At 43.7% G+C, this 25,674-nt stretch overlaps 1 protein-coding gene across 2 annotated transcripts in view; it reads left to right on the plus strand.

Annotated features, from left to right (window-relative positions):
* The window catches only part of DAB1 (DAB adaptor protein 1), a 295,796-nt gene that overhangs the window by 209,806 nt on the left and 60,316 nt on the right, over positions 1-25,674 (plus strand). For both annotated transcript variants that reach the window (XM_068965481.1, XM_068965482.1), the window contains exons 4-6: positions 24,134-24,265; positions 24,895-25,014; positions 25,476-25,514. In XM_068965481.1, coding sequence (XP_068821582.1) covers positions 24,134-24,265; positions 24,895-25,014; positions 25,476-25,514 — 291 coding nt within the window. The remainder of the gene's footprint in view (positions 1-24,133; positions 24,266-24,894; positions 25,015-25,475; positions 25,515-25,674) is intronic.

The raw sequence follows: 25,674 nt of genomic DNA on the forward strand, positions 1-25,674 counted from the left end.
GTCAGTTCAGTCATGTCTGACTCTTGGCGACCCTGGGGACTGCAACCCACCCGGCTCCTCTATCCTTGGGGTTCTCCAGGCAAGAATACAGGAATGGGTTGCCATGTCCTCCTCCAGGGGATCCTCCCAACCCAGGGATTAAACCTGCATCTCTTATATCTCCTGCATTGGCAGGCGAGTTCTTAATCGCTAGCACCACTTGGAAAGCCCCTCTAGTCCAGGTACTAAGGATGTAATACTTAAAGGCCCCATCATCCTACCCTCTTGGGGCTGGGATCTAGCTGGAGAAACAGGCAAGAAAAATCTAGAATTATAATTGATAAGAGCTGATAAATAAGAGAAGTGTTATGGGAATCCAGAAAGAAGGACATTGATCCCAGTTTTGGGAGGAAATTGAACTGGGTGTTGGTGGATAAGCAGGAACTTTTTATTGGTTCTGCAAATGTTTATTGGTCAGCTACTATATGCTCAGTTCTAGGCACTGTGGATATAGTAACAAAGCAGGCGAGACAGTATATAAAGACATAAATAAGAACAAATTAATTTCAGAGTAATATTATGAAGCCCACAAAAAAGGGTGATGTCTTAGGGATGAGCTGAAGAGGGCAACTTTAATTGGGGTCAACAGAGAGGCTCTTGTGAGGAAATGACCTATGACCTGAGTTTACCAGGGCCAAGGGGCTTCAAGGCCCCAAGGAGACATGAAAAATGCAGCCCTCAGGGTAGACAGGGATGTGGAGCAGAATCTTAACAAGCTTAATGCTATGTTAGATATGGCTGGGACACTTCATTTTTCTTTTGCTGACTGTTTTAAGTTCCTTTGCTTGAAATGGGGAGTTTAAATCTATTTCATGCAGTGACATGCATGCTAAGTCACTTCAGTTGTGTCTGACTCTGTATGACCCTGTGGACAGCAGCCCACCAGGCTCCTCTGTCCACAGGATTCTCTAGGCAAGAATACTGGAGTGGGTTGCCATTTCCTTCTCCTCATGCAATGGAGGTATCTATTATTGGACTTAACGTGTGTTTACTTTAGGCATTTCAGAAAGCAGTATTCTGAGAAGAGCCAGGAAGGAATGAGCAGTAAGCGTTTAAGCAAAGAAGTTGAGCTAGGCAATGGTGTGCTTTGTGCATTTGGAGAATCCACAGGCTCTGTTGTTAGAAAGGCCTGGGTGTGAAGCCTAGCCCCAGTGCCTTTCAAACTGGTTGATGTTGGGCAAAGGATGATCTCTCTCTGCTTCAGTTTCCTCATCAATTAACTGGTGATATTAATAATAATAGCATCTTTTGTATAGGCTAATTATGGGGCTGAAATAAGATAGTACATAAAAGTTCTTAGCATAGCAAGTTGCAAGACTTCCCTGGTGGTCGAGTGGTTAGGAATCCACCTGCCAGAGCAGGGGGCACGGGTTTGATCCCTGGTTCAAGAAGATCCCATCCTTACCGAAGCCCATGTGCCTAAAGCCTGTGCTCCCCACACACTGCAACTAGAGAGTAGCCCCTGCTCGCAGCAAGTAGAGAAAGCTGGTGCACAGCAGCGAAGACCCAGCACAGCCAAAAATTAATTAATTATTTTTTTTAAAAAAGAGTCAAGTGAGTCAGCTCAGCATGAGGGAGAGTGTGAATTTTAGTTGATGGAGAAATTATAGGTTAGTCTTGGAAAGCTATAGCCAAAGAAAGGCTTTTAACAGGAAGCCGTCAGTTGGTAAAACTGAGGGAAATTGGGTAGGTGAGGATGCAAGGCAAGTGATGAGGATGTAAGGTTGTCAACAGTATCAGCCAGGGTGATTGGAAGGTGCTTTTCTGTGTTATAGAAGGAAGGCAGGGCTACTTTCCCAGAAACCAAATCTGCAAAGCCCTGCCTTGTGACTTCCACCCAGCCTGGCCTCCTGGGAATTTGCCTCCAGTGATCCTGGTGTGATTCAGGCACGAGAGACAAGGGATGGAGCATAGGCAGTGATGAAGTCCTTCAGGACCTGACCACGGAGAGTTCCCCACAGGAGGCACTCTCTGGTACAAATTTCCAGATAATTTTAGGAGATATAACATGGTCAGAAGGAAACCCTACCCATCCTAAGAAAGTTAGTATGCCATGGAAGTCTAGGGTGGAACTGGCTGATTCTAGCATGACTGCACCCAAAGTTTCCCCTTCTTCTCCTATCTGTAACTGCTCTGATCTCAGGCCCTCTAACCTTTATAGAGAGCAGCTGAGAAAATGCATCTGGAAACCAAATCTCCATGCATGTAGATGAAAGGAACAAGCGTTTGGATGTTGCTGCTAGAATTGCTCAGACTCATGAGGAGGGGAGAACGATGGAAGGGTTTGCAAGGTGATGTTAGGCTCTGTTTCTTCTTTGAAAATGGCTGTAGTAAAGGAGACACAACCAAAGCTGCCTGCAGTGTCTGCCTGAGAGCAAGTACTCCATAAATATTACTGAAGGAGTGAAAAAATAATGAACAAGTCAAAATAACTCTGTTCAAGTGGAAGAAAAAGGAAAAATAAAAGGTTTCAAGATGTCAGCTCCTAGATTCTTGGCAGTAGATCCCAGGGACGTTCTGAGCCCTCTCCTAGGTTCCTGCAGAAATCATCTCATTTAACTCACAAGTTTATGATGTGAACTTTATTAGTCCCCATTTTACAGATCAGGAAACTGAGGCACTTAGAAGTAAAATTATTGCCTACAGCCATACAGGTTGTTGGAAGACTGGGATTAACTCATCACCACCATTGATTGGAAGTTTGTTAAGAGCCTGATCATGTGTATTATATACAATATCCATTTTATTCCTCATAGTCATCCTGCATGGAAGCTGTTGTTACTAGCCCCATTTTGTAGATGAGGAAACTAAGGTCAGGTTTCCCATTGCATGTTAGATAAAGAGAGAGTCCTCCAGTGCTGCTTCAATGTCTGGCTTCCAGGCATGAGTCTGGAAATGGGTTCACAGGGCATTCAGTTCAGTTCAGTCGCTTAGTCGTGTCCGACTCTTTGCGACCCCATGAACCGCAGCACGCCAGGCCTCCCGTCCATCACCAACTCCCAGAGTTTACACAAACTCCTATCCATTGAGTCGGTGATACCATCTAACTATCTCATCCTCTGTCGTCCCCTTTTCCTCCTGCCTCCAATCCCTCCCAGCATCAGAGTCTTTTCCAATGAGTCAACTTTTTGCATGAGGTGGCCAAAGTACTGGAGTTTCAGCTTCAGCATCATTCCTTCCAATGAACACCCAGGACTGATCTCCTTTAGGATGGACTGGTTGGATCTCCTTGCAGTCCAAGGGACTCTCAAGAGTCTTCTCCAACACCACATTTCAAAAGCATCAATTCTTCTGCACTCAGCTTTCTCTATAGTCCAACTTAGCTATATGTTGCTTCTGTGCTAAGAAGCCTCCAAGCCAGCAAAGGACAACAGCTCTTCAGCAGCACAAGGTGCTCAAACTCCCGAATTTTTGTCATGCCTCCATAATGCCAAGAAGGAGGTGATGGGGAGCCGTCTACCTCTCCCTGAACCCGTGCTTCACTCCTGTCATCCATGCTGCTCATCAGCTCTGGAATCAGCCACAGAAAGAACAGTCTGGACTCAGCCATGCACCGGCAGAGTAGCTGTGAGCACCCAGCACTGTCTGGCTCTTGCATTGTCTCATCAGCCTTTTACCTGTTCTTCTTCTCCTTGTGGGAATGATGTGAGTGAAGCCCCCTCCACCCTCTCTCAGTCATTTGTCACTCTTTGCCTCAACCAGAAACAGACTACTTCATTTTGTGTATAGGAAAGGGAGGCCTCAGAAGAATATATATATATACATATATTTTAAGTTAGGAAAAGAAATTGTATGATTTCTAAATGCTTGTGTCTAGTCTCAGAATGCAAGCACTTAGGGCTTACCCCATCTCTATACTGGTTAAAGGCATCTCCCATGGATTCCTCATCAATTACCCTGTACTTCCTCTCTCAGGGCACCTAGCACATCACATTGCTATTTCTCCTGCATGGCTTCCCACTAGACCTTGAACTTGGGGGGTAGGGTGGGGGGCAGGGGGCCATGTCTGTTTCATTATAGTGTCCCTAGTTTCCCGTTCAGTGCTCAAAACATAGCGATTACTCAATGAATAATTCTGTTGAATGAACAAAGACATATGTAGAGTGGAGATGACTCATGTCACCCTGGGAATGTGTTCTTACGATGCTGTGGTTCTCCCAGGAGGCACACTTCCTTTTTCTGGCCCAGTATAGAGACTCAGCTTCAGTCTTTTTCTATATCTAACTGCATGTTCCAGAAGGAGAGGCATGCAAGTGAGTCTTCAGGAAACACCTCAAAGTGTCAGACAAGCCTCAGTTCAAATCCTAACTCTACCAGTTCCTTACTGGGGAGTGTTGGGCCAGTTACAGGGTGCTCTCAAATGGGAAGGGGTTGGGGAGAGGACTTCCCACAGTAGGAGAAAGGTACATATTCAAAAAGAAATAAGAACTGAAAAAAGAAAAAAAAAAAACCTAATACTTGAATGATGTTTACTAGATGTAAGACACTATTTTAAGTGTATTGAACATTATAATCTACTTAATCATCACTGTTTCAATGGACCTGAATGTGGGCAAACTCTGGGAGATAGTGAGGGACAGGGAGGCCTGGCGTGCTGCAGTCAATGGGGTCACAAAGAGTCGAACACAACTCGGCGACTGAACAACAAGGATCATCACAGCTCCTCGTGGTGTAGGAACTTTCTAACCTGAGGCTCATTTTACAGACCAGCAAACTCAGACACCGAGAGCATACGTGTTTACCCAAGGCCCCACAGCTAGTGAGCGGCAGAGCCAAGACTTGAACCCAGCAGCCTTATTCCCAGTGCCCATATTCTTAACCCCTGCATGTATTGTTTCTATCAAAATGACACAGAAGGAGCTTGGATGTCAGCCTCAGAAGGTCTTTATGGGTGCTGATTTTCCATCTGCTGCTACATATGACTTTGGGCAGAATACTTAGCTGCTCTGGGCTATGTAGGTTCCTTATCTTATCATGAGGGGAACAAAACAAGGTAGTGAATGAGATAATACATTAGATAGAGCTTTAAAAGCTGTAAAACTCTTAGCATCTCTAAGTATGAAGTGGATGTTAGTTGTTAGATGTCAAAAAGCCTTGAATGATAAGATGAGGTACTTGCCTTATATGCATGCCTTGAGCCTGCAAAAACAATGAATTTTTTTTTTTTTCCAAAACAGGGCAGGATGGAGGTGAGGAGGGAGAGTATGTAGATGGATGGAGAGATAATTTATCAGTATTTTAGAAGACATACTTCAAGTAGAGGACATTTAACAAAGGAAATGTGTAAGAAACAGCATATTATCCTGGCCTTGGACTTGGGGATTAGGCAGTTGCAGTGGGTGTGGTGGGCTGGATGTCCAATCCCAGGACTTCCACCTTCTAGCTCTGTGAGCCTAAACCTGCAGCTTCACCTCTCTGAGCCCCAGTATCCTTTTCTGTCAAATAAGTGAGAATAAAACATTTCTCATTGGCTTATGAGAATTAAGTTTGATCCTGTAAGAAGAGCATCAGGCTAGTAGGAGGTGCTCCAAAATGTCCCCCTTTTTCCCACTCACTGAGCCCCTTTTCCCCTTCCATTGACATGATGTGGAATTTCTAGATCCCTACTTTGTTGGAATTAATTTCCTAAAGTGGGGAGACGGCATCCAGAATAAACACTGAGTATTTCACCCTTTTGCTTACCTGCTGCAGGTGCAACTGGTGGGGGAAACTCTCTTCAGCAGGGGTCTTTGTTCTGCAGCAATTAAGGCACCTCGCTAATCCTTCTCCTTCCCAGATGCTCTTGAAGCTGTATTTTTAGCTCATCTCTTTTATACGCTTCACTCAAAAAACATCTTATTATTCATTTCAAAACTTGACAACTCCTATCACTTTGTCCCCTCGTTCCATTCTCATACGCAAAGGAAGAATGAACTGTAGCAGCCTCAAGCCAGCCTTCTGCTCAGTGGAGACCAGAGATGCAAGAGTTTCTTCTGGCTGCATCCACTCCTGGACTAGCTCTGGGAGTCGGCTGGGAAGCACAGATGTGCGTTCCCATCCATATCTGCCTTGTATTATAAGATGTGCAATTAGATGCGGTGTGTAGATGCACTCAAGGGTCCCGCACGTGCTCCTGTGCAGACACAAGCCGGGAGTGGCCGCACAGTTCTGGGACCAGACTGAAAAATCATGACAGAGCAAGGATGAGCCTTTCAATGCTGAGTCATCTACTCAACAAACACTTATTAAGCATTGACTATGCGTAAGAGTTTGTGCTAGGTGAGCACACGTATTTGCATAAACAGAGAAGATATTCCCTCACAGGATATGTTTTGAATGACTTTGAAATAACAATGGCACATTTATTAAGCCCTTACTGTGTTCTGGGCTCAACATGCTGTCTGTGTGTGTGATTCATATAGTTCTCATAACAACTCTGAGAGATGGAGACAGTTATACCCAGGATCCAGGTGAGAAAGCTGAGTCACAGAAAAGGTTTGTGCCTAACCCAGGGGTCAGAGCCCATGAAAAGAGAGGCCAGGCCTTGACCTCTGGCTCCAGAGCCTGGGCTCTTAACCTTAACCACTGAGTCATCCCCTCCCTTTTCTCTGTGCAGATTGCCTTCCACTCCAGGGCCATAATAAATGAGGTCATGGACAACCCATTTAGCCCAGGGCCTGGGCTTTGCACTGTGGTTGGAGATTGTCATCACTTGTATGGTATCAAAGATAAACACAGCTGGATGTCACCATAGTAAAACAGATTTTATTTAGGAACTCCTCCCAGTAGGGAAAAGAACTGAACTTTCCAATTTGGGCAGAGGTGACTGGGGTTTGATGTGAGAATGACAGGATGGGGGGTGGGGGGAGTTGGTGAGTGGGGACCAGGTAGTGTCAGGGAGCAAAACATGACAGAAAGCAGGAAACGGGGGTTCAGTCGACATGGAAACTCATCTGGGTTTGATAACTGGCCCTTATCCAAGCTTAGGCGCTAGCCTCTCACAGAGGGTGGACACAAACCTGTCTCCAAGTGTGGCTGGAACAATCAATAAATTCTTTTGGCAGCTTTGAATTTTCTTAGGCAGGGACTTTGATGGGTGCCAGAGCCATTAAGAATGTGGCCTTGAGCTGTCAGAAATGATGTTAGTGTTTAATTTAAGTCTTCAGAGGCCAAGGTGGAGGTCTCATCCTGCAGAGGGCTAGACAAGAAGAGGAGTCCAGCAGAGAAGTCTGGCTAGAGTTGGACAAGGAGAGTCTTTATCTCTAGTTCTTCCTGCTTTCCATTGCTGGTCCCCGTGATCCTTGCACCAGCTTGGCTCTGGGTGAGCCACTACTGTTCTTATTCTCATGAAGATTCCTAAATGGACAGCCAGACATGTTACAGAAAGGTGCACAGATAACAGGTCATCAGGTGACAAAAGGGCAAGTGTTTTGAGCATGAAGACAGCAGACAAGAGGCTTAGGGTACAGATTTGTTCAGTTGCTCAGTCATGTCCAACTCTTTGTAACTTCATGGACTGTAGCATGCCAGGCTTCCCTGTCCTTCACCATCTCCTGGAGTTTGCTCAAACTCATGTCCCTTGAGTTGGTGATGCCATCCAGCCATCTCTTCCTCTGTCACCCCCTTCTCCTCCTGTCTTCAATCTTTGCTAGCATCAGGGTCTTTTCCAATGAGTCATCTCTTCACATCAAGTGGCCAAAGTACTGGAGCTCAGCTTCAACATCAGCCCTTTCAGTGAATATTCAGGGTTGATTTGCTTTAGGGCTGACTGGTTTGATCTCCTTTCTGTCCAAGGGCCTCTCAAGAATCTTCTCCAGCACCATAATTCGAAAGCATCAGTTCTTCAGTGCTTGGTAACAGAAACCTGTCAGAAGTCCCAGCACCTTCCTCAGTGGTTCATCCCTGGGATCTTGGTAGAATCCTCAGAGCCACATGATAGGCCTCTGCAATGGGGCCCTGCCAGCCTCTCTCTCCTTCAGATCACACTAGAAGGTAGTTCTGTAAAGAATACACAGAGTGGTCAGGCAGATAACCTCATATCTGTACCCCTTGACCCCTCAATCCCAGAAAATTACTTCAAGCCAACTATTCTCCTGTGGCTTTTGCACGTGCTGCTCCCCTTTCTTGCCTTGCTAGCTCCTTAGCTTTTTGCGAGTCAGCCCAAATGCCTCCTCTTCCAAGCAGCCTTCCCGGCAGGGTTAACTGCCCCTATTGGCAGTTCTTGGCATCTCTGAGTAGGCACCACACCTGACTGTGATTGTCTAGCCCCAGCCATGTCTTTCAGACTATGTGCTCAGGAGGGCAAAGACTGCCTCCAGCCACATGCCTTTCATGCCCTGTGCCACCATATAAGTCACCTCATAGCACGCCTTCAGCTGAGGCCTGATGCAAGAACCTGGGTTGTTCATCTCTTTGCCTGCTGTGCGTCCTGGCCCTCCCAGATCCCCCATCACCTAAGGTCCCCAGCACCTGGCAGCAGACACGTGCAGTCCTTCCGGTGGCCTTCTGAGCCAGCATCTACCAAAAGGGCATGTGGAGGCCTGTTACCAAGAAAATAGTGGAGCCAAGGAATGTTCCAGACCCATCTGACCCTGGCACGCAGAGCCTCATGCTGTGAGATTGGGAGCATTTCCAGTTATCTTCAGAAACTACCAGGGCAGGCAGTGAAACAAAGCGGCACCCAGCCCTTATCACTGCCACCACCAGCATCGCCATTCACGTTTTTATAAGACAGAAATCCTGTTCATCTGTGGATCTTGGATGGTGGGCAGGGAGCAGGGGTTAGAGGTGGATGAAGGTGGGACCTATCTTCAGCTTGCAAACATTTTTGCCATGTTGTCACCAGATCAGAGAGCATCCGGCTTTTAGAAGCCCAGTCTGCAGTCTGACCAGTGCCCTCAGGGCCTCCTCTCCACAAAACAGCCCAGTTCACTAGAAACCATCTGTCCACCTGTGAGCCTCCATCTCAGACGCTTCAGCTGTGCATCCCCTTGGCTCCCATGCTGATGGCCCCCAGCAGGGAGGGGCTGCTCAGTTCCCTGTCCTTCTCTAGCCTGAATATGGACTCCCTTCGCAGCCTCCTGAAAGGGTCAATTACAGAGTTGAGTGGGGCTTTCCAGGTAGCTCAGTGGTAAAGAGTCTGTCATTCAAGCAGGAGACATGAGACATGATCCCTGAGTCAGGAAAGTCCTCTGGAGAAGGAAATGGCAACTCACCCCAGTACTGTTGCCTGGGAAATCCCATGGACGGAGGCAGGGGATTCTAACCCTGGCAACCTGCAGGGACTGTAACCCTGGCAGGCTACAGTCCATGGGGTTGCAAAGAGTTGGACATGACTTTGTGACTAAACAGCAGGAGCAGAATAGTCAAATAGAAAGCCACTGACAATTTCAACCACCCAAGTTTTTTAAGGGGCTTCCGTGGTGGCTCAGACGGTTGCCTGCAATGCGGGAGACCCTGGTTCGATTTCTGGGTCGGGAAGATCCCCTGGAAAAGAAAATGGCAATGCACTCCAGCATTCTTGCCTGGAAAATCCCATGGACGGAGGAGCCTGATAGGCTACAGTCCATGGGGTCGCAAAGAGTCGGATACAACTGAGCGACTTCACGTTTCTGGTTGCTCAGAGGGTAAAGCGTCTGCCTGCTATGCAGGAGACCCGGGTTGGATCCCTGGTTTGGGAAGATCCCCTGGAGAAGGAAATGGCAACCCACTCCAGTACTGTTGCCTGGAGAATCCCATGGACGGAGGAGCTGGGTAGGCTACAGTCGACGGGTTCGCAAAGAGTCAGACATGACTGAGCAACTTTATTTTCACTTTTTATAAGTTTTTTAACCTGGCCTTCAAAAGCCTGCATTCCCTGCTCTCAAATCTCTCTTAGCACACTCCACTCTCTGCTAGCCGTATGGATTAACCATCCCAAACTGATTGTAGTTCCCTATCTATAATATGATGTTTGATGCCATCAGGTCTCTTTGGTATCCCTTTGAATGGAACATCGTTCTTTTGTTTTTTTAACTTTTTATTTTATATTGGAGTATAGCTGGTTTACAATGCTGTGTTAGTTTCAGGTGTACAACAAAATGATTCAGTTATATATGTATATATATATATATATATTATATATATATATATATATACATACACATATCCATTCTTCCTTCAGATTCTTTTCCCATGTAGACTATTAGAGTATTGAGTAGAGTTCCCTGTGCTATACAGTAGGTCCTTGTTGATTATCGATTTTATATATAGTAATGTACTTTATATATACCAATGTGTATATGTCAACCTCTAACTCCAGTGACAGCTAGCATTTAGATTTATATGTGGAATCTAAAAAACTGATACAAATGAACTTATTTATAAAACAGAAACAGACTCACAGACTTCAGAAACAAATTTGTGATTATAAAAGGGGAAGGGTGTGGGGGGGGAGGGATACATTAGGAGTCTGGATGGAACATCTTAATCCCTACCACCCCCAGGAGCACTCATTTTTTACCTAGTCAACTCCTACTAATCTAGTCCATTCTGGCCTCCGTTCCCACCTTGTTCATACCTTTATTATTGCAGGAACACAGTATTCTCTTATTCACTCAAAAAACTGTGACTGGGCACCCACTAAGTGTCAGTCACTGTGTTGGGGATGCAGAGATGACCAGAGCCTGATGCGAGGACTGCTTCCCTAGTATTCACAGACCAATGGAAGATACAGATGGTAACCAGGTGATCAAGCCCATGAAGGGATAACTACAGACTGTGCTAGGTATTAGGAAGAAAGAGAGTGGGTTTCTTTGGAACCATTAAACAAAGGCACCGAGCGCCCCATCTTCCCAGAGATAGGAGATTCCCCCAGGGCCACGATTCTGCCCTCTATTCCCAGCACAGTGCCTGCCACAGAGTCAAGGGAGATGCTCCGTTACTGGAGCTGAGTTGTGGAAATAAGTCAGAGCTGGCCCAGCAGGCCGTGGGATTTGGTGCAGGAAGTGCGGAGTGACCAAGCTAAGCCTCCTGATAGCTGCCCTCACTTGAGTGCTGCTCTCTCTGAGTCCGGTAGAGACAGAGGCCAGAAGGAGGAGATGTGAGGATAAGCGAGTAGAGAGCTAGGTAGAACCTGCGGATTGCTGCCCGGCAGGAGGCACTCTGATGTGATAGAATGGGCGTGGAGTTTGCTGCCATCCCACCTAACTTTCAGCACCAGCTCTGAATTTCACCATTGACTGAACATTGACTGTACAAGTGGCTTACCAGTGAGCGGTCCCCAGCCTTTTTGGCACCAGGGTCCAGTTTTGTGTAAGACAATTTTTCTATGGACTGGGGGTGGGGGGATGGTTTTGGTATGATTCAAGCACATTACATTTATTGTGCATTTTATTTCTTATATTATTACATCAGCTCCACCCAGATCATCAGGTGTTAGATCCCGGAGGTTGGGGACCGCTGGGCCCCTGTGAGCCTCAGTTTTCTCATCTCTAATCAGAAAATAATAGGGCGAAGGGTTGGAAGGTATTACTTCATGTCAGTTTTGCCCCTGAGACCCTGAGGTGAGTTGGAGGACACAGTTGCAGGATGGTGTTTGGTGCTTTTCAACGAAAGGGGCGATTTTGTGCTAATTTCTTTTCCTGACAGTTCATTTTCCAAGGCAGCAGCCTAACAAATCATGGGGCCAATTAGTGTAAAAGAAACAATTGATCCTGGTTCTCAGCTCAGCCCACCACCTCAGTGGTTTGGTGGTGTTTATTCAGGGAAGCGCTGCGCAGCACTAAATGGGAACTAATTGGATAGACACCATTATAAATTGCATGGCCTTGCACCACACTCAGCGTCTGAGTCAAGTCGCCAGGTCTGGCGGAAATAGGAAGACTAAAGGCTTTGCTGTCCTGCATTGACAAGCAGAGCAAAGCTGGTAGGGGCCCATCTTGCCCCTCATTTTACAGATGGGAAAACTGAATCTCACTGAGGGAGCAGAGATGGGGCTAGAAACCAAAGATTTTATTGTTTCACTGTGGTATTCTTTTGGTAAACTCATCAAACAAAGGGATCTGGAGATAAAATTAAGGCGATCGTTGTGTTTCTTTCCTGGAGCTGCCATAACAAAGTATGACAATCCAGGGGTTTAAACAGAAGTTTGCTGTCTCATAGTTGTAGAGGCTAAAAGTCCGAGATCAAGTTTAGGCAAGGTTGAGTCCTTCTGACCACTGTGAGGGAGGGTCTGTGCCAGTCTCCTGGTTTCTGGTGGTTTGCTGGCAGTCCTGGGTATTCCTGCGCTTTTGAACACATGGATCTGTGCCTTCATGTTTGAAAGGCAATCATCCATGTATCTGTGTCTACATTTCTTTTTGTTGTTGTTTTTATTGTTATAAGGGCCTTAGTCATATTGGATTAGAGGCATACCCTATTCTAGCACATGGCACAGTGGTAAAGAATCTACCTGCCAAGCAGGAGACGCAAGAGATGAGAGTTCAAGCCTGGGTTGGGAAGATCCCCTGGAGAAGGCAGTGACAACCCATTCCAGAATTCTTGCTTGGGAAATCCCATGAACAGAGGAGGCTGGTGGGCTGCAGTCCATAGGGTTGCAAAGAGTCAGACATGATTTAGCAACTAAACCACCAACATGTCACTGTTTAGTTAACCCTTTAATAACATGGGTTTGAACTGCACAGGTCCACTTATATGCAGATACATACGCATATGCAACAGATACATATTCCAGTACACACAGTGTATGGTTGGATGCAGAACTGCGTATACAGCGGGCTGACTGTAGAGTTATACGTGGACTTTCTACCACACAGGGTGGGGAAGAGTGGGGCATAATGTCCCTAATCCCCCTGTTGTTTAAGAATCTACTGTATTTCCAGATAAGGTCATAAAGTCCTGAAGTTTAGGACTTCAACTTAAAGAGTTTGGATAGGCTACATTAAACATGTAATGATGACAGACAATTTACAGAATAAAATCTTTGAACTACCAGGGTACCAGGATCTTACTTAGTTTCCCCCCAAACAAATGGACTTAGAGGTGAAGGTACTGAAGTTTAGAGAAGCTAAGTAATTTGCCCAGGGTAGCATGTAGTACAGAATAGATTTGAATTTCAAGTGCTGGCGTGTGTCTATCCAAAGTCATGTGTTTCTTCAACATGCAAGTGTCTAACTAAGACGGATCTTAGAAGCCATATTCACCACCACCACCACCTGCTATTCACCTCAGTCTGTGAATATAAATGAAAACACCAGCCTTCTCACTCCTAATCCAGCGTTCTTTCCACTGGCTGCATTTGAGTCACATCACTTTCTCGTAAGTTTCTGTCTGGCATTCAGGACTTCTTTGTGACCAAGGCAGAGGTTAATTTCAGGCTGGTTACAACTCAAAAAGTAATTTTCCATTAAATATAATGACCTCGTTTCTGCAGTGACTTGTGGCAAAACATGCTGTTTCATTTCTATTCATTCACACTCATTTGCCTACTTGCTACAATAATTTTACACCATAAGCTGAAATGTTGAAATCACTGGTTACATTACTAAACACCTACAATGGTTATTAGGATCCTTCATGCAGAAAGAGACAGAAATAAAAACACGAATTTTAGGAGAACGAGAGTAGAGGCAGTTAAAATACGTTGGATACTGTATTAGAGTGCACAGAGGCTACCAGCCATACCTGGCATCAATCCAGGGTCTACCTTATCAGCAGTGTGACCTGAAGTGAATTTCTCAGCCTCTCTGTGTCTCACTTACCTCATCAGTAAAAGGAGGGGAAATAGCATGTAAAGCTGTTGGTTGAGTGAAATAAATGAGGATTACATACGTAGAATACCTGGCGTGATGCCCAACACATACTAGTCATTCTCTGGATGACTGCTGTGAGGGAGGTTCTGTGCCATTATATATTTAAAATATGTAATGAAAGTTAAATCTGAATCTGTATGAATATTTGGAGAATCTACCAAGTTCGAGATATTTTCCCATCCAGAGTTTTGAAAGTATAAATTGTTCTCATATTTATTCATCCTGTACTTTTACAAATATTGTTGCAGATAGAACCACAACTGGCTGATGTTTATTTATGCTGGCCTTGGGAAAGCACAAAGGAACAAAGGAAACTGGCAGCTCTGTACTGAGCTCTTCTGAATGCACTGAACGACCCCTTGTGTTTTGGACCAATGGCTGCCTGAGGTGGACTTGATAAAGGCCTTTTGTCTGCAGCCTACTTTCAATTAAGTCATTGAAGTGTTCAGTGCCTTGATTTCTCCTGTTCTCAGAGAGAGGAAAAGGGAATGGGCCATAGAGAAAGGAGCACGTTGAGATTTTCAAACACACAGAGAATTTCACCTTTTGCCATATTTGCTTTACCTTATTCTCCTTCTCTTTAGATAGGTTAAGAGATCAATAGATAAACGGATATCTAACTAATAAGCAGTTGCCTTAGGTGTGCTCATTGCTCCTGGGGTCTCATGTTTCTAGTCCCTTTCTGCAGACAGTGCTAAGGATATAGATTTTAAATGATGAGCTCATATTGATATTTCCAATTCAAATTACAATTATTGGCTTATTTCTTAAAGTCTATATATATAGATCTAATTTTTCTTTCACTGGAAAGCTTGCTTTCTAATAACAATGTATTTGTATATATATTTATCCTAAATTATAACCAAAGCACTTTCAGAATTGGAATTCCAACACGAATTACTGCTAGCAATAAAGCAGGCATAGATTTGAGTGACAATGAAATTTGCTAAAATTTCCTGTTAGCCTGATATTCCCTGGGCGAGTCACTTCTTGCTAAGCCTGCTTCCTTTGGTCTAAGATAGGGATAATGATGATCACTGATTCAGAAATCTTTTCATTGCGAGTAATATTAAACTCGCCTCAGTCTTAAGCAATGAAAGGAATTCACTGATTATGTAACTGGAAACTGCGGGGTTAAATTTCCCAGGATAGTAGGATCCAGCCTGTTAGATGGCATCATACAGTGTGATGCTCTCTCTCTCTCAGCTCTTCTCTCCTTCCTGATGACCTGATTTCCCAGCAGATTTTCTCACCATCCTCTGGTTACTCCAAGACTATTATCCGGGGAGCTCTTAAGGAAGGCCTAACCTGTGGGAACCATGCTTGGTGACTGAACACTGTGTCACATAGCCATTAGATCTTAAACTCAGTTGTCTGGGGAAAGATCCAAAGTATGAAAACCTTACTGTCTACCAGACATGCTGCTAGACACATTAAGTGATCTTCTCCATATTCCTTTGAGGAAGGGATCATTCCCATTGTACAGATGAAGCAACTGAGGCTCAGTGAGGTAAGGTGACTTGCCCACGGCCACATAGATGAGATCCAAATCCTTTCATCACACGACATGCTTTTTCTGAAATGGGAAAGGACAACACAATATGCAGAGTACTCTGAGAGTGAAGCAAAAGAGGAGCACCCTGACTTACGCATGCACACTTACTGCCAGCTTTTGAGAGCACAGACTGCATCTTCTTCATCTCCATATTTCCAGGGCCCAGTGTATCCTAGTACCGATGGGCTTTTAGGCATGAATGTGAACTGAACGTGAGAGGATAGCTAGTCCACCTTTCTGCCAACTGTGACCATGTGATAGCACATCCTAGGTCATGGGATGTTGGATTTTGATTGAACCCCAGTGATAGGAAACTAGTACTTCATACAGAAGCTGGTTTCCTGTGGAAGGTGGTTTTTATTTCTCCTGAGCAGAAATCTGCTTCCTTGTCACTGTGGTGATTGCTAATTGATTCAGCACACCTGGCTCCACTTTGCCTGTTAGACAAATTTAAGCCAAAATCATAGGTTGGGAATGCTTTCAGCTAGTTAACTAGTTCATCTCCCTATTTTTAGGCAAGAACTTTACTCACATGGTTGCAGAGCTCTGTTTTCATAACATATGTTCAGAGAGTTACTGAGAAGAAGCTGTCTTTTATAACTGTTGTCTTGTTATAAAGTTTCAGAAGAAGTGTCAAGAGCAGAAAAGGACATGAGTATTTATTGAATTCGACCTCCTTGTTTTAACAGCTGAGAAAATAAAGTGTTAGAGAAACAGAAGTAGAGCCAGTAGGGTTGTGTGTTGGGGGGCGGTTTAGGGACAGACTTGGACTCAGGATTTTGCTGACAGTTTCATTCATTCACATTATTCATTTAAAAATAGGTACTGACAAAGTCATAGCGACAGAAAGTAGAACATGGTTTCCAGGTTGGCTGTAAGAAGGAGAGGGAGAAGTTAGTGCTTCATGATACGGATGGTCACTTTGGGAAACGGATGGTGGTGATGGTTGCAGAGCAGTGTGAATGTACTTAATGTCAGAGAACCATGCACTTAATAATGGTTAAAATGTAAATTAAAGTTGTGTATCTTTTTCTATGATAAAAATATGTAAGTACTACATCCTTACTATCTATCAGGTCGTTTACCTGATTTGGGGATGAAGAATGAGAAAAATATTGTTGCTACCATTCTGGAGTGGAAATATATATGTCTTTATGTTGTTGTTGTTTAGTTGCTCAGTCTTGTTTGACTCTTGTTGCAACCGCTTGGACTGTAGCCCACCAGGCTCCTCTGTCCATGGGATTTCCTAGTCAAGAAAACTAGAATGGGTTGCCATTACCTACTCCATGGGATCTTCCCAACCCAAAGATCAAACCCGAACCTCCTGCGTTGCAGGTGGATTCCTTACCACTGAGCCACCAGGGAGGCCTTATATCCATATATACATCATGGCAAACTAAAGAATGGTACCACGTGGTAAAGTCCAGGAAGCTTAGTATTTTTATGTAACTTGTATAAATTAGAATACTTTTTTGCAAAAAAATTAGTAGAAGTGAACAAACATCCAGTTTTTAAAATCACTAGTAAATTCACCATTCAAAGGAAAAACTCCTATTAAGATTTTGTTGAATGTACTTCCAGACTTTTTATACACGTACATATATGGAGAATCATACTTTTTTTCAGAAACAGGATTATATTGAGCATACTATTTGGTGATATGCTGTTTTTCATTCATTAGGATGTTTTAAATATATTTCCACAGCAAAAAGTACATACATTCCCAAGATGATTTTTGGCTAGCTGCATATTGTTTCATCTTAGAGCAAAATGCAGTTACTTCAGCGAGTCAGATAATGCTCAACACTTCAGACATTTCTAACTTTTCAGTGTTCTAAACACTGCAGGGAGTATCTCATATCTAAGTCTTTTACCACAACTTACATTATAGATGCTCAGATCCCTGCAAGAAGAATCATAAGGTCAAAATTTATGCATATCTTTAATGCTTTGAGATAGCCAATCTGCCTTTCAGAAAAGTTGCACCAAATCACACTCCCACAAGTAACAAAAATAACCAGAATGGCCAACATTTACAAAGCCCTTGCAGTACGTGCCTTGCACTGCTCCAAGCCCTTTACGTATACCAGACTAACTCATCAGTCTTTCTAACAGGACCATGAGAGAGGCACTCTTTGTCCCATTGTATCAATACATACATTAATGAAATCCAGTAGCCCAAGAAAGTATCTGTTTCCCCACACTTTTGTTAACACTGAGTATTATGGTTTGTTTTTTTTTTTCATTCTGGTGGAGAAAAGTGGCATCTCACTTGTATCTGGTATATTTTATATGAATCAATTTAATATTTTCAACAACTTATTGGGTTCTGTATCATTCTTTGTATAATATAAAAAAGAGAAGGCTCAGAAAGTTAGACATTCCCAAAGCTATGTAGTCGATGATACAGCTTGGATTTGAATTATGTTCTCTCTGGCTCCAGTGTTAACATTCTTTCCTCTGTTAGCATGCTACCTCTTTAGCTAGAGTCTGGGATCTTTGGACATCTGGTCTTGTCCTTGAGTAAAACATTCTAGAAGATTGCAGGATGGGAACTTAGAGAAAAATTTACTCTGACCTGCTCCATTGAGCCTCAGACGATGGGGTGCCTGGGGGCTGGTACAGAGGTTGCCTCCCAGCCTTGCTGGCACTGCCATGTAGCAAATGCATCCAAAAATATGTTGAAAAAGAGAAAGGCCTTTATAATGAGCCTGGGCCTCTCTTTGTCTAGTGAGATTTTAACTACTGTAATTGCCTGTAGTGTGAAGTAGTATATTTTTCATGTATCTATTTTTATTCTGTATCTATCTGCATATCTGTTTTTTTGTTTTGCTTTTTTGTTAACTCACTTGAATCCTGGTGGGTATTTTTCCTGTGAATAGTATAGCCTCGGGAAACCACACCCTCTCATACACACATATACCCCCACACAATAATAATATGAAGGCTAAATAGGCTAGAATTTATTCTTTAAAAAAAGCTAATGGTAAAGTCTGAGCAGATGACTTTCTAATCCATACTGTATTTAATTGGCTGTATTGAACCATACTACAAATTAAGTCTTCTCCGTAATTTATTCTGTCAGACAATAACCCTGCAAACAATTTGATACTTCATTTAAACATTGGTAAATGGCTCATGGAAATGCTAAGAAAAAAAATGGTAATCAGAGAAGGAACCCTCTGTTTACAGAATAAATCCTATGTGAAATATCATGAATTAACCTGATGTAGTCAGTCACTGAGCATTTATTGAGTGACTACCTTGTGCACTGTATGTCTTTGGATAGCTTGGTTCCCTCTTTCTCTCTCTCTCTTTTTTTAAATTATTTCTTTATTTATTTTGGCTGTGCTGGGCCGTCATTGCTTTTTTGTGCAGGCTTTCTCTAATTGCAGCCAGCGGGGACCACTCTGTTGCGGTGTGCAGGCTTTTTATTGCAGTGGCTTCTCGTGTTGCACAATGCAGGCTCGAGGCACACGAGCTTCCGTAGATGCAGCTCACAGGCCCTAGAGTGCTGACTCAGTAGTTCCGGGGCACAGGCATGTGGAATCTTCCCAGATCAGGAATCGAACGCATTTCCCATGCATTGGCAAGCAGATTCTTATCCACTGAGCTACCGGGGAAGTCCCTTTGTTCCTTCTTCAATTCACAAAACCTTACTTGTGAAGTTGCTCAGTCGTGTCCGACTCTTTGCTACCCCATGGACTATAGCCTACCAGCTTCCACCATCCATGGGATTTTCCAGGCAAGAATACTGGAGTGGGTTGCCATTTCCTTCTCCAGGAGATCTTCCCAACCCAGGGATTGAACCTGGCTCTCTCACGTTGTAGGCAGACACTTTACCGTCTGAGCCACCAGGGAAACCATAGTTAGCACTTGTTCAAAAGGAACAGTATTAGGACCTAGGATAAGGCTGAGGAGAACCTGACATTATCTTTTTTTTTTGAAGAGTTAACATCCCAAAGTAGAGAGAAAACATGTGCACAAATGTTCTCCAGATGTTTTGTTTTCAGGACCTAAAAGCATCTGCCTGCTTCATTCTTTCTGCCTAGAATGCCCTTTCTCTGGTTTTCTGAGGATTTCCCCTTTATTCTTGGAGACTGAGTCCAAGGTCAGCTCCTTTGTCAAGTCTTCCCTGATGCTCCTGCCCATTTCTCCTCTGCTCCTTTCCTTCTCCAGGGGATCTTCCTGACCCAGGGATTGAACCCAGGTCTCCCGCCTTGCAGGCAAATGCTTTAACCTCTGAGCCGCCAGGGAAGCCCTCTGCTCCTTTACAACACCTTTAATATCAAGTTTGTCTTATTATATTGTGATTGTTAGTTTCTTTGCCTGCCTGTTCTTTGAGACTGCAAGGGTCTTGAGGAAGGGACCATGTTTTAATCACTTGGGCAGATGTAGCACTTAGAATGAGATCTAGAATGTATTAGGCACTCAGTAATACAGTTATACAGTGTGAATAACTATATGCATGGACAAATGTGTAACAAAACTAAGAAGGTTGGAGCATCCCAGATAGAAGAAAAAAAGTACAACCCAATGAATTCTAAAGTTGGGAATTATTATTACAGGGAATAGGGGAGTTGAGGAAGGTCCCTAGATGAGCATGATGTTGGAGCTAGGCCTTGAAGCATAGGTATAATATAGTTAGGTAGAATTGATGAAACATGGTTAGGGTAAGAAGAGGCAGTCAGCAGAGAAAACAACATACATAATGGCACAGAGATGGGAAAGTCCAGAGCCCAAAGGGGATGGTGACCCCTTCAGATTATTTTTATTCCTAGGAGGAAAGTCAGACTGGGTTGGCAAGGCTGATCTCTGAATTGGCCTTGAAATTCTGTAGCAACAATTTCATCCACAATGAGAGGGTTCAGAATAGGAGTAAATGAAGCGGTAGCAGAAAAATCAGGAAGACTCTCTTTTTAAAACCAAATTATCTGCTTTGATTTTTCGGCAGTGGTTTAATACCTAGATTGGGCTTCCCCGGTGGCTCAGATGGTAAAGAATCTGCCTGCAATGCAAGAGACTCTTGTTTGATACCTGGGTTGGGAAGATCCCCTGGAGAAAGAAAATGGCTACCCACTCTAGTATTCTTGCCTGGAGAATCCCGTGGACATAGGAGCCTGGCGGGCTACAGTCCATGGGGTTGCAAAGAGTTGGACATGACTGAGTCACTAATACCTAGATTATGTTTTTCCAAGACAAAAGCTCTTTTCCGAAGGAAGGATGGAGGAAGGGCGACCAGCACCTGCCTTTCTTCCACTCTCTCCCTCTCCCTCTGGCCCAGTATTTTCTGCATCCCCAGAACAACACATGATGTCTTGAAACTCCCCACAGAAACACTCATGGGATGAAATGGTCTTTTGTTTTTTCTGTTACCAAGGACTTCACCTCCCCTTTCTGGCCTTGGCTGCTCAGCAGATACTGCAGGTGGCAAGCCCCTGAAAGTGCCCCTCTGGACCAGGTGGTCAAGACCACTTGTTCTCTGAGATTCTAATAGCTGGCCTTGACCCCAGACCTTCTGACTGGTGACCCTTTCTGACCTTACCAATCTGCTGGGATCCAAACCCTCAGTTTGACCTCCTTCCTTAGTTTCCCTTCCTCATCCTAGCTTATCAGGGATCATGGTTTTGTTGTTGATCTATGGAGCCAAGAGTCTAAGGGAAGGGGACCTTGATTCTAAATGACCTTGTTTCCTTTATTCAATGCTTTTCCATTATGAGTAGGGAGAGTGGGGCCTGGATTAAGTATTGGTCCGGCCAGAACACCTTCTGGCCCTCAGTCCTTTCATGAATGAACTCACAGTTAAACTATATGATGTTTTCTCTGGCTCCACCTGCCTTTGATTTGTGCTGATAAAACCTGCTTGAAGACATGGAGCAATTTGGAGGCTCAGTGAGCAAGTATTTGCAATGTCCTCTGAGTTGCCAAGATGAATGTGATAATGTGGGATTAGAAGGATTCTAATATGTTTGTATTTCCAAGGATCTTTATGATGTTTGCATGGTTAAGGTTGGAGAAAGTGGAGACATAATCCCTGTCTGACTCTTCGTTTCCAAATGATTGAGCCAATTTCAGAACAATCCTTTTTAACACATCATAAAATTAACTATGGGAAAAGATAATGTTACAATATTTTTAAGCCCTTCATGCGCACACACAGCTACACTTTGTGAGGAAATATTAAGTATAATCAGGCATTAAAAATGTTTTGACTTTAAAACACTTAATGAGGATTCACAGATAAATTAAAACATCTCCATCTGCTGTCTGCATAGTAGGTGATATTTTACCATTGCACAATCATCTCCGAATCTAATTCCACCAGGAAGACTTCTAATCGCGGTTTAATTTTAGAGCAATATTCCACTTGGCAATCAATAAAGTGCTGTCGTCAAACTTTGATTTAATAGGCTACGTGGATAACATTCACTGTATTATGCAGAGAAAGAAATACTTGTAGGAAAGAAAGAGAAGGAGGATGCCTTTGTCTCTCACTTTTCTCTGCTTTATCCCATTCGAGCTCACAAAAGCCTCTAAATCAATACCGCCTTGTTTCGTGAATATAAATCTCATCAATTTTACATCATTAACACCATGGAAAGCTACTGCTCTCTGAGCAGTTTTTCTCTGCTAGATAAATATGCCCTCTTAATAAAGCAGGAGCAAATGGATCCTGGTCATTTTACTAATAAACACTTGCTTCTTCCCCAACTTTGTGTCAAAATCAACTAAAATTATAAAGTTGTCTTATGGCCACTTAAGGGGCTAGGGTGACCAAGCAGTGATACCACCCTCCATGCATTATGTCTAGTTGACGGTGGGCAACCTAGACAGGCATGAAACCCACAGGGAGCATCTTAAGAGTAAGAAAGAGGTGAGCGAATGGCTGGCCTCTGGAAGGTAAAGGTGCAACAGCAAATTCTACTGCAGAAATGATTGCTAAGGTCAAAAGCCTGAAAAGATGGCAACAGGCTGGGAATGGACATTTGTGAAGGTCAGGGCCAGCAATCCAGAACTAAGTAATGGTCATCGTAAGAGGCAGGCACCGCTGTCCCGAGAGGCTGGCTGTGTGATGTGAGATCTAGATGATTAAAGGATCTGGGAAGATGGAAGGAGACCTGGGAGAAAATCTACTTCAGTGGTTCTCAATATTTTCATAACCAAATTCTCCTCGTGTTAAATTTCTCCTTCCCTTCACAGATTCAGTAACATAGGAGGCTTGTTCAGTAAAATTCATTTATACTCATTTACTTTCCGATTTGGATTATTTGAATCCATCATTGATTGCCAAAGAGAATCTGCTCCAAGGTGAGCTAAGGGGTACAACAGTAACCAGATATAATTCTCAGCATTTTTATTTGTGTGCACAATAAGAGAAGTCATCTTATTAGGAATAATTATAAATTTATGTTTAGCTTTTTGAAATGTTGAAAATTGTCTGGGACCTCTTTTCATTATTTTTAATGATCCCTATAGATCCAGGACTTTGGGTTAGAAGCCACTGGTCTGGTTCAGAGTTCTCCTTTAATAGAGGAATAAACAGAGATCCAGAGAGATACAGTGAGTGCCTTGTGTTCACGTATAGTGGTTAGAATTCAAGCTTCTTAGCACCCAGTATAATGAAAAGGTCCTTTGTAAGGACTTGAAACACATCATATAATGCCTAGATACGTATATAAACCTTTACAGAGTACTGTTTAATGAGCATTATTTTAGGTACATTTAATCTAGAAAAATGACCATAAAGATCACCATCGCTTAACAGGATGGTGGATATTGCTTGTTGAAGTTTAGTTAACAAGGGCAGGAAGGTCAGTTTCAAATGATGTTTGAATTACTGATCAGCAGTCCCAGTTGAGTTCAACAACTGTGAGTCAGGCACAGCACTAGGTACTAGGATGACAAAGATGAAGACAGAGTCAGGTGTGGAAGGCCAGGATTTAGGAAAATGTATCAGAGAAGGAAGATCCATGAAAGCAGGCGCCCAGGGAGCTGTGTATGAGGAGTCCTTTGGGAGTTCCAGTATCACTAGACTGAAGTTCTGGGAAACACAGAAAAGGGAGGAATCTCCTCTGCAGGGAAAGAAAGGGCAAGCCTAGTTCAGGGGATTTCACAAGGCGGTGTGATTTCAAATGGGCTTTTCAAGAGGAATAGAATTCAGGCAGGTGGGTGTCTTGCAGACAGAGGACCAACACACGAAAAACCTCAGAGGTACGGGTCTAACCCAGTTGGTGACCTGGGACAAAACAAAGAAGGATGTTTGATCCTCAGGTCAGTCTTATCACTGCCACCTGTTGGAAGATTGTCATAACCGTGCACATCTGTGGTTCTCTGAATGCAAAGGGCACCCCTGGTCTTTGTACAGTGTACCCCGTTCAGCAGGACAAGCAGAGGCCCTGGTTATGTGAGTGTACTAAATATCAATGCAGAGCTCAGACTGGGCTGTGTCATGAGGAAAGATGTGGAAGGAGCCTCTACCACTGAGTGAGGCTGACTGGGCCCGGCAAGCGGAAGAAAGAGCCACCATCACAGCTGCTCACTCAGCATCTGAACAGTCCTGTTTATCTCTCTGGTCACAGCATCAAGACCATGGGAAGGAAGCCTCCATTTCTCAAGGGCAGGCACAGCTCTTTTTTTCCTTCCATCTGGACCAAACAGCTTTTCCAAAGCCCTCTGGGCTTGTTCACACGTAGCAGAAACACATCTCTTATTGATCAACAGCTCGGAGGGAAAGTCCCCTGAAATAGGCTCTTCTTTTTGTCTCTCACAGGCCCTTCAGCATCATCATGCTGTTCACGAAATTTCCTACATCGCAAAGGATATCACAGATCACCGGGCCTTCGGATACGTTTGCGGGAAGGAAGGGAATCACAGATTTGTGGCCATAAAAACAGCCCAAGCGGTGAGTAGCCCCCTTCCAAGGAGGATGCTTTTCCTCGTACCTTTTCTAAGATAGCACAGTCACACCATTAGTCTTCGGGGACCGATTGTGACATGTGACTCAGCGATGCTGACACTCAGCTTCCCATCTAGAAAAGATAAACAGCCTCGGAGCAAAGAAACAGGCTCACGCCCATCCAGTTGTGTTGTTGTTGCTTTTTCTAATGGGTATTTCGTAATGACTAATTATTTTCCTTTCTGATTAAGCTGGATGGAGGCACACTATACAAATAAGTTTCCTTGTGTTGCTAGCCTCATTTAAAAAGAAAATAAGAGAAAACAAATAGCTGTTTTGCATAAGGCCTACCCTAATTTTATTGTATTCGAAATTACTAATAAATAAAAGCAGTGCCTTTTATGCTTATGATTATTATGAATTTGCAAATATAATTAGTTGAAGAAATGAACTTTAGCCTAGATGCAATTTGCTAAACCAATATAACAAGGTAGAATTAATTAAAGATGGAATGCTTTCAGTTTAATAGAAAAAGGAAGGGCTGCGGGTTGTAGCCAGCAAAAACAAAAATTGGTCGCTGCAGCTCAGTAAGTAACTGTCCCCTTATTCATGTGCTTTACCACCTTTTACTCCAGGCTGAACCTGTTATTCTGGACTTGAGAGATCTCTTTCAACTTATTTATGAATTGAAGCAAAGAGAAGAATTGGAAAAAAAGGCACAAAAGGATAAGCAGTGCGAACAAGCTGTGTATCAGGTATACCTGTGAATTTATCTTGGTACCAGAGACAGCAGGGGCTTAAAATAAACAGATATGAAAACTGACAGTCAAGGCTTCTCCTCCTGCTGCCAAGTAGAAATAAACAAAGATGAAAGGTTCCTGTGTAAATTACAGGCACCGAATGCATGCCATTAGAAACGATCCCTATTCTCTGAGATTCTAGACATATGAGAGAAAGTGAAGTCTTAAAACTGGGGAAGATTTCAGGGGAGGGGATCTAAGGAAAGTCAATTGTATTTGCTTCTTGTTAACAGTGGGGGTGGAGCGGCTACAAGGGTTTTCTTTTTTTTTCCCTGCCAGTTTTCTGCCTTAATAACCCACCAGCCTCTCCTACCCAGAGCTGGTTTCTTCACTGTCCTGTAATTTCTGAGTACAGTCTCACATCTCTCGCTTTATATCCTCTGCTTTTCATCCTCCCTTCTCTCACTCTGCTGTAGACAATTCTGGAAGAGGACGTTGAAGATCCTGTATATCAGGTAATTTTGGAAACTAGTCGGGGTTGAGGGTCAGGAAAGGCCTGGGCCTGTGGTATAGGCATTTTGTCTCCACTGGCTGCAGAGCCTGGAGAAGGACCAAGATTATTTCTGAAGATGAGGCCTGCCAAGCCCTCCAGGAGCAAATTTCCATAAAAACTAA

The sequence above is a fragment of the Capricornis sumatraensis genome, chromosome 2, assembly GCF_032405125.1.
Source record: "Capricornis sumatraensis isolate serow.1 chromosome 2, serow.2, whole genome shotgun sequence".
Taxonomy (NCBI): domain Eukaryota; kingdom Metazoa; phylum Chordata; class Mammalia; order Artiodactyla; family Bovidae; genus Capricornis; species Capricornis sumatraensis.